We start from the raw sequence: 12,584 nt of genomic DNA on the forward strand, positions 1-12,584 counted from the left end.
ATTGGTCCTTGGTTGGAGTAAAGCACTCAACGTGTTAAAACATACATTTACTCTTCTTTGACAGTTTAGGTCCTCTTATGTACATGACCAATTTACTGTTTACTTTATTTGTCACATTTAAACAATAGAAAATAATGAAAACTTTTGTCTGAAACCTGTAGAACAATAATAGTAATGCATATGTGGATGTTTGGAGAAAGTTCCTGATTTCAGCTTGTGTTTGAACAATAATGCCAGCATAAACGTCAGAGAATGGTCAGTGCTTGCATTGTTCTACACTAAAACCTCGTGAAAGTTGACAGATAGAGACATGGTCGTTTAGAAAAAGAATTTATAGAAATGTTCATGGTAAAATAATGCATGTAGAAAAAAGGAGAAAATATTCAGTGTTAGAATGTATTTTAACAGTCTTTATTTTTCCAGAAAACTCCACAGTATAATATATTCGAATGCAATATAACTTTTAATACAGCAATCAACACTTACTTAATTTTCACTAGTTTCATTTTTCAAATATAGTTAGTAAATGTTTTAGTTATAGTACAAGTTTGTCTTAGCTTTATGAATAGATTTTAAGAGAAAACTCTTATCTAAAAACTTTTACTGCTATGTAGGAGAACTTTAGTGGTAAGATAAAATGTTTTGTGAATACAGGCCCAGATCTCTGTGCAGCACTGGCTGTTGCCAGACTCATTATGCATACAAAAATCTCAAAAATCTTTATTTTCTATAATACTGATCACCTGAAGGAAGAAGGTAACATCAAGACGCAAGTTAATAGAAGCTCTGATCTGGGTCACTGTACAGTAGTAAAGCTCACTGTAGTAAAGTAAGTCTTCACATGCATGATTGCAACAGATTTTTTTTTATAGTGCATGGATTTGTAAATGGCATTAACTGTGTACATTCACATTTTTTTGAATGTTGAATTAAAATCTTACTTGTTTGGTAGTAATCATACACTTTGACCACGGCTGGCTTGAGATTCTTCACTGGAAGAACCTGTTTCATTTGTATCTGGTAATTCTTTGGAATATTTTTGGGGATCTGCAGGAAGAAATAAACTCATCAGACATTATGGATAAAATATTTATGACCTAAATGAGATAAAATCATATGAATGTTGCTGTTCTCTCACCTCCTTCAAATACACAATGACATGATCATCTTTAGTATCAACCCGCTCCACATACATCTGAGCAGCTACTGCTGAACCAACTGTCTTTCGAAGCTATAGAGAAAATGTGATTATTAATATGAAAATATGATAATGTTGATTATTTTATTTATTTTTATTTTTTCAAAGTTTTTGCAAACATGCAAGAAAAAAACAATAGTAAAAATTGGTCTTAATCCTAATCTTAATACACAATTACTTTATTAACTCAAACACACCATTGATGTATCAGCTGTGAATCCAGATAAGAGTTTAATATCCACAATGACCATGTTAGTCCTTTCCTGGGGACCATCATATCTTAAAAAGAGAAAATTAACAGGCCTGATTTAATGCTAAAAACTAGCAAATTTAAAAGCATCATGAATGTTATCTTTAATTATGCATTTGATACTATGAGAAACATGCCTTATTTGTTTAATTTTTATTCACCAAAGAACTATGAGATGCATTCTTCAAAACTTCATATATTGATAATGACTAAATGTGAAAGTCTAAAATATGTTCAAGTCTGGTCTTACTTGACAGTGAAGTTCAAAATGAAATTTTGTCCCAATGTTTTGCAGTCTCCCTCAATCTTAGCATCAATGCTCAATGTTTTAGCTTCAGTAGGAGTGGGAATGTTGTAGAACTGAGCCACCTGAGTCAAGAGTCAACACATTCAAAAACCAACACATTTATAAAACATTTCACAAAAAAATAATCACAAAATAACAAGAAAGAAAGTGAGTGTGAGTCAGTGAAGCTGAAAGCACTACAGACCTGCACAGACACACAGGTTGAGCCCTTCACTTCAATGCTGTATTTGGCTGGAACGTTCTGCAGCTGCTTCTCCTGGTACAGTAACTTGTTGTCCTGATTGACATCAAAGTGGTGAGTGTCTCCTGCTGACTGTACAGTCACTGTGCTGGAGCCGTCAGAGCTGAACACTTTGGTGGCGTACAAAGACAGAGCCTGAAGAGCCACCACTGTGTCCTGAGAAATAAATGTGTTCAGTAATGTGACTTTTACCCATTATTCAGCAATCATGTGTTTGATTTGAGTAGTTTGAGTCACCTGTGTGGAGGAGAATCCTCCATAGGCATTCTGCTGCTTCACAAGCCAGCTGACAATCCTGTTAGCAAAGCCCAGATCAGCTGGAGTGACTGAATCTGTAGTGAGAACAGCTAGCAGCACATATGAGCTGATCTCCACTGCCAGAGAATCAGAGTCATCAGCAGATCCAGACTGAGACCAGTGGAGATGAGACCCTTTAGGACACATGGACAAAAGAGACACCAGTAACTCAGTGAGCTTGACAAAAAAAAAAGTCATCAGAAACAAATCTCTTACCATCTGAAATAGCAACATCCTCCAGTTTCTTGAAAAGCTGCTGTCGAGTGTCCGTGTCTCTAGCCAGACTGAAAGTGTAGGCGAGCAGAGCAGTGGTGTAAGTGTTTTTGACATCCTCAATGACGGACCTCAAGCATGACAAACCTTTAGTGACGACAGGATCCTGAGACAAAAACACAGAAACCACTGTGAGCATCATTTTTCTGAGGTTATACTGTGTTTCCTGTCAATGAACTTACTGTGACTGGAGTTTCCATTTCAAGCAATGATGCAGTAATGTAGGCAGTCATGGTCACATTATCATTCACTCCACCCTGGAATATATAATAGAGGAACATAAAGTAAAACACTTTTGTTATACATAGATAGGCAGTGATTTTACGATAATGTTTAGTGACCAAAAAGTTACACACCTTTATTCTGTTGTTGAACAGTTTTCCCTGTTGGATAAAACAACCGTCTGAATCCCGTCTGCTTATTAACCATTCCTTTGCACTCTGAATAATTTGTGGATCAATAAATATGTATTTCTGTGCTTTGCCAAAAGACCTCAGGACAAAGGCAGTCAACCTGGTGTTTTAAAGTTATAATTTTAATGTCATTAGTAGTTTCAGTTGATTAAATCTGTACATAAAAGACTGAAGCTAAATACCATTATCTTCTTACTATTTTAACTTTATAACTATTTGTGGAAAAATTGTGAGAGTGAAAAGTTACAAATATTTACCATGTATTCTCATCACCATGCCCAAATGTACTGTATGCACCACTGTTATGTCTGTAGTTCAGTTGTCTCTGGTATCCTGTTGAGTTTGACAATGATTAAATGTTTTCAGTTAATCAAGTGTGTCAGAAATCAAAAATGTCATGACTGATAATGGTTAATATCTCAGTATTTTCTTGACACGACTGTTTTCTCTCACCGCTCTTAAGGAAGCCAGTGGCTCTCTCTCGGATGGCTGAGGTGAGCTGCTCTGTGTTTTCCAGATACTGCAGAATGTAAATATTGGGAGAAAGAATAGCCATGTTTTGTTCTCCACAGCCGTACGGCATCTGTAATAATCCGTGAAGATTCCTCAGTGCACGACCCAATATGTCTCCTACAAACCAAACACAAATGAAACACTATACATTTTAGAAACCCAAACACAAACTCCTCATTTCTGCTTGTGTATGTAAATGTTACCAATGACTGAAACAGAGGATCTGGCTGATCCCTTTATCACATCTTTAGGAAGAGTCAGATCCACTTCCTCTGAGAGACTGTCACCTATGAACCAGAGAAACAGAAACACATATCAGTGATCAGCAGAGAAACACTATTATGCTAAATATTGTCTGGAGACAAACCCTTTGGACACAGTAACCAGCTGTAGGTCTCTGTCTTTTCAGTTCCTTCAGCCTGCAGCATAAAACAATAACATCAACACATCATACTGACATAAGCAGCATTAGAATCATGGGTAAATGATGTTTGACATGCGCTGACCTGTACAAGCAGACTTCGTGTGACTGTGTCAATGCGTCCTCTCTCTGGCACACTCACAATCTCATTGTCACACACAGTCTGGGACGCCTCTGCCTCTGCACTGACTGTAATATTCAAGACTCCTACAACACAAGACATGTATGTTAAGATACAGACACAAACACTGAGAAACAATGATTCAGACTGGAAAACTCACCAAGAACAGAAGGAGTGAGGATCCATTTAAAGGTTTTTCTTCCATTAGCACACAGACAGGATGAATACTGATCATCAGAGGAGGCTTTGAGAGTGTAGTCTGAGGAAGGAGCTGGAGTCACTTTAACCTGTCAGTCAAACACACATGATTAGTGGCATATTTCATATGATTGGATTGGACGACTGGGTCTGAAGTCTCACCATGATGCACTTGGACAGATAGTTGAAGACAGTGGCCTTCAGCTCAAAGATCTCCCCACGGATGATGGAGTACGGCAGAGAGAGCTCCAGGAAGAAGGGCTGGAAAACTGTCAGCTGAGCAGGAGGAGCCAGACCCAGACCTTTGGAGGACAGACAGAAGGCCTCCGTCTCCCAAGAGGTGATGGTGTCAGGAACTGTGACAGGAACCTGAGCTGATCCAGAGTCCCTTGTGTTGAAATTACAACAGTATTTGATTAGACTGTTAGGATGCTGTTTTGCTTTTATAACATTCAGCACAGATAAAACACTGATTATTTGATTCACAGTAGGTGTGTCTAATCTTAATCAATCCGAATGAATCCAATAAAGTTCATATGAACCCTAAACTTTGGAATCTAATTCACATATTCATTTACATCGCGCATTTGTGTATTCTGAACAGAATCTCATTGCATGCACCGTGCCAAGAGACACATTACAGTTATTTTGTTTTTAATATGATGTTAGATGATGTTGACAACAATATTATCACTAACCCAACTGCAGCAAGCTGCCAAATCCATGTCTCAGGAAAGACAGTACGAACTGTCACTTCAACTGAAGAGCCAACTGAATTCAAATCCAGTGGTGCACCACCTAATTGACCATATTTAGAGCTGCCTGATATACTGATACATAATTTTACCAAAAAAAATGATTTGATTTAGATTTTGTTAACAACCATAATAATTATTCAAAATCAAGTTATTTCACAGTGCCATCATGAAAAAGTGCTTAATAATGGTGAATTCTAGTCTTTATTGAACAAATCATAGCAAATGTAATCATTAACAAACTACATATTTAAGAATGACAGAATGAATTATAATAATACTACATGTACCCATACCATGGTATCTGTGATAAGTCAAGCCCCTGTATGACAGACACTCGAGGGACTTGCACAGCCAAATTTGTTGCCATCTTCAATCCCACTCTCTGTCAAACAGCAACAAAATGGCACTTTTAACTGTCAGAACAATCAAGAGGGATTTTTTGTGCATTTACTTATGGATGTAGGGAATATACCCAATCAATATCTTCCATTCTTTATCTACTGCACTGTCAGTCATATAATCCACCTGTTACCTTTAAGGATTCATAGGTGTTGTCTGTTGGCACAGCTCGACGGGATCTCACATGCAGACATCCCTGCTCATCTTCAACATTGTAAGGATAATCTGACACTGATTGCACTGGCAGCAGGTTGAAGATCTGTGATGAGACCAAATTCACACTGACTTTAAATAATTTCTACAATTTCAACTCTAAATAATAAATGCTGTGGGGAAAAAAAAAAGACGTTCATATATTTTACAGCAAAACTTTTTTTGATTTTGGTTAGAAAGAATGAAGATTAATGTTCAATCTCCTGAAATCGGGATGTCATCATAAATATTAACAGATCATAGTATAGATATTCTAAGGGATAGTCTGACCCCTACACTGAAAACACAGGTAATCAATTCTGAATCTTAAAGCATTTACACCTTGTCAGTATCCAGACGTTTTCCTGACTCCAGGATCAGGACGCTCTGATCTACAGCACTGAGGCCACACAGTGAACCAGGCTGAGCTGAGATCTGGAGAGTGTTTTTCTCACCAGGAACTGCTTTAGCAGGAGAAAACTGCAGAGAAACCTGTAATGACAGTAAATGTGTCATTATAGTACTGAACCAGAATACATTTTAAATGATTGGCTAAATTTCTCAAGATTTTTTACATACCTTGTTTTTAAACATTTTTCAGTTAAATTTTGTGCTTCCAGCAGCAACATTTCCACTGGGCAGAACACAGTAGGCCAGAATCTGCACTGCAGGAGCCAGATCTGCACCAACAGACAGTTTGAATGACACTGTGCCACTTGCTGCTCCATTAGAAGACTTCACTTCAACCTTCTCATATCCATGATGAACAATCACTCCTCTGGACAAGACCTGAAACAGACAGATGACACTCCAATGACAAACTGACCAGTGCAGCCAGTTAATGCTGTTAACAAACAATGAAGACATCAGTGTAAGAATGTCCATATACTGCGCATGTTCTCACCATATAGACAATGTCAGTTTTGAATTCTTCAACAGTCTCTCCAATAAAATAATACTTGATGGTCACTGTAAACTCAGCATCACACTTTAATGGTTGCTCAATATTCTCTATAATCAGTTCACTTAATGTTGGGGTGTATGGAGTGGCAGGCTGGAAAAGCTGAACTGTTTTTCTATCCATAGAGAAGTGAGGTGTTTTGTAACTCTGATAATGAAGCCCTGGATACACACTTGCCTGAAAAACAAAGAAACTAAAATTACTCAACCAACTGAACCCCTCAGGAAATACAAAAAACATTTAAATAGCAGTGATCATACCATCAGAGTAATATCCCTTTCAGGAAGACTAGACGTATTAAGAGAGAAGCTGGCCAGTCCATCACTGTCAGTAGTGAGATTTAAGAGCAGTTTTGAGGACCAAGTTTCAACCTCCAAAAGATAAACCACTTTGTTTTGAATTGGTGCATCTTTGAAATTTGAGAGTTTGATCTGTTAAAAATAAGATTTTCAAGGAACAAATGATGAAATAATTCTGTACATATCAGTGCTGTTAAACAGAGAAACTGATTTTAGACTTACTTTTCCTTCTATAACTGATCCATGTTTATATGTTTTGGGCAGATCCATGAGTGTGACTTTTCCAATTTCATAAGTGAGAGATATAGTTTCAGATTTTGTCATGGTGATCTCTGCAAAACACAAATAGATGTTAAAACAAAATAAAACATTGCATTTTATTGAAATCAAGATGTTTAAAACTGTTATTTGACCAAATTAGCAGCTCACCTGTTCCTTCTTCTGTAATCACTGCTTCAACACGAAGAGAATTTAGCAGACTATACTTTAGTGTGGAGTTCAAAAAGGCTGATACATCTAAGGTATGGATGGCACAGCCTGTCTTTTTTATCTAATTGAAATAAATGAACACAAACATAAACTAAAAGTGACATAATAGGCTGGATGTAGAAAAAAAATATCACATGCCAGTTTTGGTACAGCACTGAAACAGACAAACCTCAGTGGTTTCATTCATACATATTGGACTGTGTTCGTCACGCCTGTAAGAGTAGCGTTGAATATCACGACACACTTTCACCCATGATTTACCAGGTACAGGCTGCCCGTAAGTGTATCTGTGAAAAAGGTACAAGCAACAAAGATGTACAGCCCAGCGTTAAGTGAAGAAACTAACATTAGGATGGGGGTTTTAAGTAATAAGTTAAATAAGAAAACATGCTACTCACTTTCAGGAAATAAAATAAACCACTCACTTTCCATAAACTCATCATCTATGCTCACTGTCTTTGGTGCTGTCACAGTAACTTCAAACTTAGGCAAAACTACAAGTCAGGAGGCAGAAATTAGACTTATTAGTAGTCAAATTAGAAATTAATATACAGAGATGTTACTGAAATTCATCCCATGCAAATACTGCAAATGATTTGTTTTTATGACTTACCATATTTTTTCACCTCAAAATCATGTGAGATCATCCTGTCACCAATATAAGCCTTCAGTTTGTAAATGCCTTCACGGGCCTCTGGGTTTAATTCATAAGAACGCTGCAAAATCCAGTTTGTTGAAGAAACATTTGTCCACTGACCAATTCTGTTACTCTTGACTGTCCTATTTAAAACCAAAGAAACAGTTCAGATATTGTGTTACAGTCAGCCATATCCTGACCATTAATTAAGAAATACATAATTAATGAAAATACAATAATTGCAAATCCAACAGAACATCAGTCAGTGTTACGATTTTATTTTATTTGTTTGTTATGACTGTACAGAAGGAGGTTTTGTGTTCTTACCTCAAGCACCACTGAACTATACTGCAAAAAAGCAAAAAATAATTAAATAATCTGGTACAATTAAAAGCCAAACACATTTGTGCTGAACATATTTAAAAATAAAGAATATAGATAAATAACACATGCCAGACCTGTTGATCAAGGGGTGAGAAGTTTGTATCCATGGTGTTTTTGTATTCTGTTTGTATTCTGTATCTCAGTTTGTAGCTGTAGCTATTTCTGACTGTATATCATCCAGTTTGTCCTGAATAGAATATGAGTTATCTTGCTTCACATTTTACGAGATTAACAACTATGACCCTGGACCACAAAAGCAGTCATAATTGTATTTTGACCCATACATTGTATGGGCGATTTTCTCAAAAAAGGGCGATTTTCTCAATATTTGGATTTTTTTGCACCCTCAGATTCTAGATTCTCAAATAGTTGTATCTCGGCCAAATATTGTTCTATCCTAAGAAACCATAAATCAGTGGAAAGCTTATTTACTCAGCTCATTTTAAAAACCTTATTTGACCCTTATGAATGGTTTCCGCTATGAAAAAGAAGTTTATTCAAGTGTGCTATTAGTATACTTCTTTTAAACTAAAAACAGGAAAGTATACTTTCAGTGTACTTTTTATGTCCTTCTCTGAAATATACTTAAAATGACATTTAAGTATACGTGACTTACACTTACAAATAGTCTAAATATATTTGAGCTACATTGTTCTCAGAGAATCCATGTTTTTACTGTTATATGGTATGGAATAAAATGTGACCTATGAAGAGGTAATAATGACTGTCAGGTTTTGGGGTGTTGATCAACTCCATCTACGTATTGATTATCACTCTGAATCCAATTCATAGTCTTTTTTCAGCTTTTTGTTCAAAGTGTTGAGAAAAGGCCAATGAAATTAGGTGTGCAGATTTTCCATAGCTAGCCGCACCTCGGACATCCGGGAATAAATAGGGCAGCACAGGATCTGCTCACTCGTTCTGTTCTGAGGAGTTGAGGAGCGTCTCAACCCACTCAGAGGCAGTCTGGAGCATGAAGGACACAATGTCTCTGTTCCCTCCATCAGGGAACGAGGTTCCCATACGTAACCGAGACGTTCCCTATCTGTCGTTCACTCAAACGTTGTGTCGAGTGTATGACACTAGGGGTCCCTATACTAAACGCTACAGCTCCGACTGCTTCACGAGTGATCAGGCGCAGATAATAACAAGCCAACGTGTTAAAATAAATGCAGCTCACCTCTTCATGACTTTCCAACATCTAAGAACTTGGGTACGCAGGGTACGTACTGGGCATAACAAGGATAGGTTGGGGTCACCTTCCTGGGAAGGGATAGCTTGCAAGGTTACCACCTGATCTCTGAAGGGAGTGGTGGGCACCTTGGGCATGTATCCAGGACGGGGTCTCAGGACAACGTGAGAGTCTGCCGGCCGAATTCTAAGCACGAATCGTTGAAGGAGAGGGCTTGAAGATCTCCCACTCTTTTAACAGAAGTGAGCACAGTCAGGAGGGCCGTCTTCATAGAGACGACACTGAGATCGACTGACTGAAGGGGCTCAAATAGATCTTGCTGTAAGGCCTGAAGGACCACAGTGATATCCCAAAAGGGGATGAGGTGCAGCCTGGGCGGGTTCAATCTCCGGACACCTCTGAAATCTAATAACCAAAACGTGCTTTCCCACCGATCTGCCTTCCACCAAGTTGTGACTGGCTGATATAGCCGCCACATAAACCTGCTGAGGCAGACAGGTGCCTATCCAGGCCTCTGTGAAGGAAGGATAGCACAGATTCGATCCCACATATTCGGGGGTCCTTCCCACGGGAAGAATACCAATTCACAAAAATTCGCCATTTTAGGTCACACAGCCGCCTAGTGGAGGGGGCTCTGGCTTGTTTAAGGGTGTTTACCACCGCAGATGGAAGGCCTCTGAAGTCCTCCTGGTCGCGTCCAGGGACCCAAGATGCAGTTCCTGCAGCAGCTCTCAGTCGCAGAATGGAGTTCCTGCAGCATCTCTGGGTCGGGAACACCCTCGTGCAGATTTTTCAATACCTTGGCTTGGTAGACCTGAAGGATTGCCATGGCATGTAGGCCGGACACAGCTTGTCCAGAAGCTGTGTAAGAGAGATACATCGCAACCACTCTCTCCACCTAGAGAACCTCCGTGTACCCCCTCGCCAGACCGCCTTCGAGGGTGGCGAGGGAGGAAGAGTTGGTGTATCACATTCTGGCCGAGAAAGGGGCCTTCCACGATTTTGTCACCTCCTCGTGCACTTCAGGGAAGAAAGGCACTGGAAACAAATGCAGCTTTTGAGCGGTGCGTGCTCAAGGACATGTACTTGCAAGCCTGAAGAGGTGAATGATGCTGCTTCTCACACAGAGACACTGCTTTCAGCTCTGAAAAACAGAACGAGTGAGCAGATCCCGTGCTGCCCTATTTATACCCGGATGTCTGGGGTGTGGCCAGCTATGCAAAATCTGCACACCCAATTTCATCTGCCTTTTCTCAATGTTGTCAGAGGTGTTGGACTCCCAAAAGCAACCCCTAGTGTCGTACACTCGACGCAACGTTGGAGTGAACGACATTTTACTACAGTTATACTATAGTAACTTATACTTACAGTATACTTAAAAGTATACTACTAGTACACATTTGTATACTTACTACATTAAGTATACTTAACAATATACTTGAATATAATAATAAAATAAACTTGAAATATACTTCTTTTCGGTAAGGGTTTGTGGTCCTGAGTCACAATTAGGTATTCTTTACCTGACGTTTCACACTTCCTAATCCATGGCTTTAATGTTCTATTTGCATATTTGCGTTGTCAGTGTCATTGACTGCACGAACGTACTAACATGGCGACTTGTTTACATTACGGCTTCAGCATTGCGCATCCTCTTTTCATTGCAGGCTGTACTATCGGTTAAATGTCTGAATGGACATTTAGGTGGACTAAAAAGATAAGAATAAAACATTCTCTTCCTCGCATGTTTTCCGTCAACATTTGACATTTTTAATCTCAAAACCTAAAACGACTGTTTATACAACGAGTACTTCTATGACTGTCCTTTAATATGAGGCAGAGACGCATCTAACCGTGACATATGTATCCACAACACGTTTGACATCGCAATAGCAGGTCAATACCAAACTGTGATACTCGATATGTTGTTTTCTAAAATGTAGCTTTGTCAAGGAGGGGGTATATGCTTGATGACACCCGCAGAATTTACTGTTGTTTAACCTTTGAAACATTAACAGCTTACCTGTCTGTCCTGGAGTATAGATGGGTTTATCAGTCTGGATAAAGGTCAGAGGATAGTAAGGTCTGAACATGACTTTTCTCTCTTCAGTCATCTTGAAAGACTCTCCCTGGAGTTCTACCTTAATTCTCTGCACTGATTGTGCTTCTACCAAAGGAGCCTGATGAGAAATAATATCCTACATTCACAACCTCTGCAAACACCTAGATGAATTATGATGAAACTAACGTTTTTGATTATACATTCAGTGTGCCGATGACAGACCTCGAAGTTGAAGCAGCAGTGAAACTCTTCCTCAGCTCTCTCCTGTAGCAGCAAAGTGCTCTGGTCACCATGAACTACATAAATGTTCATGACAAGGCTCTCATTGGGCTTGAGAAGACTTGCACACAGTTTGGCTTCAGATCCCGACTCGATCACTGCAGGAAACGTCACCATGAAATATCTGTCAAAAGACAATAAGCCATTTGAGTGGTTAGAAACTTTTTTGGTTAATGTGTAAATGTGTTGATCTGGGTGTCTATTTATTTATTTTTTTCTAAATTGGGAAAAAAGCAACAGACAATTTAGGTATTAAAACAAACCATCTTTATGTTACTTACGGCCCTGATGTTTGTCCATTGACACAGACAAGAAGGAAAGAAAACAGAAGGAGCCCTTTCCAACAGCAGATAATGTTCAGATCCATGATGACCAGTGATCATTCAGGTCTTGACATGAACTGGACTGTCTCTTATAAAGGGAGTCTCATGCTAAAGGAGGTCATTTAGAAAAAATTGTATTGATCATCTGATTAATGATTCAACCATGTAGGCAATGCAGTTTGTAAACCTGCACAATATTAGCACTACTAAAGTCTTAAAAATACATCTGTGCTAAATATTAAAAGTATTGTTTATGCAGTAAAATATAGATGACACATTATGTAATAATTACTTATACAGATATTTACAAAACATATTTTACAGTTTAACAACTCAAAATTTACAATGAACTTATGCTGCCATTATACAATGAAATG

At 38.5% G+C, this 12,584-nt stretch overlaps 1 protein-coding gene across 1 annotated transcript; it reads right to left on the reverse strand.

Annotated features, from left to right (window-relative positions):
* Positions 1-822: 822 nt before the first annotated feature.
* On the reverse strand, positions 823-12,262 carry LOC127176979 (alpha-2-macroglobulin). Its single transcript, XM_053825510.1, is given in 34 exon segments — positions 823-1,047; positions 1,139-1,231; positions 1,396-1,477; positions 1,699-1,817; positions 1,940-2,152; positions 2,234-2,427; positions 2,510-2,672; positions 2,749-2,823; positions 2,923-3,079; positions 3,237-3,312; positions 3,433-3,609; positions 3,696-3,779; positions 3,860-3,911; positions 3,999-4,120; positions 4,195-4,321; positions 4,395-4,620; positions 4,931-5,054; positions 5,269-5,326; positions 5,328-5,372; positions 5,523-5,648; positions 5,924-6,073; positions 6,161-6,370; positions 6,486-6,719; positions 6,803-6,973; positions 7,064-7,173; positions 7,271-7,391; positions 7,500-7,617; positions 7,752-7,824; positions 7,944-8,100; positions 8,295-8,315; positions 8,426-8,489; positions 11,563-11,723; positions 11,828-12,008; positions 12,166-12,262. Coding segments are annotated over 34 exon segments (4,380 nt in total). The 5' UTR covers positions 12,252-12,262; the 3' UTR covers positions 823-837.
* Between the last annotated feature and the right edge of the window lie 322 nt (positions 12,263-12,584).

The sequence above is a fragment of the Labeo rohita genome, chromosome 15, assembly GCF_022985175.1.
Source record: "Labeo rohita strain BAU-BD-2019 chromosome 15, IGBB_LRoh.1.0, whole genome shotgun sequence".
Lineage (NCBI taxonomy): Eukaryota > Metazoa > Chordata > Actinopteri > Cypriniformes > Cyprinidae > Labeo > Labeo rohita.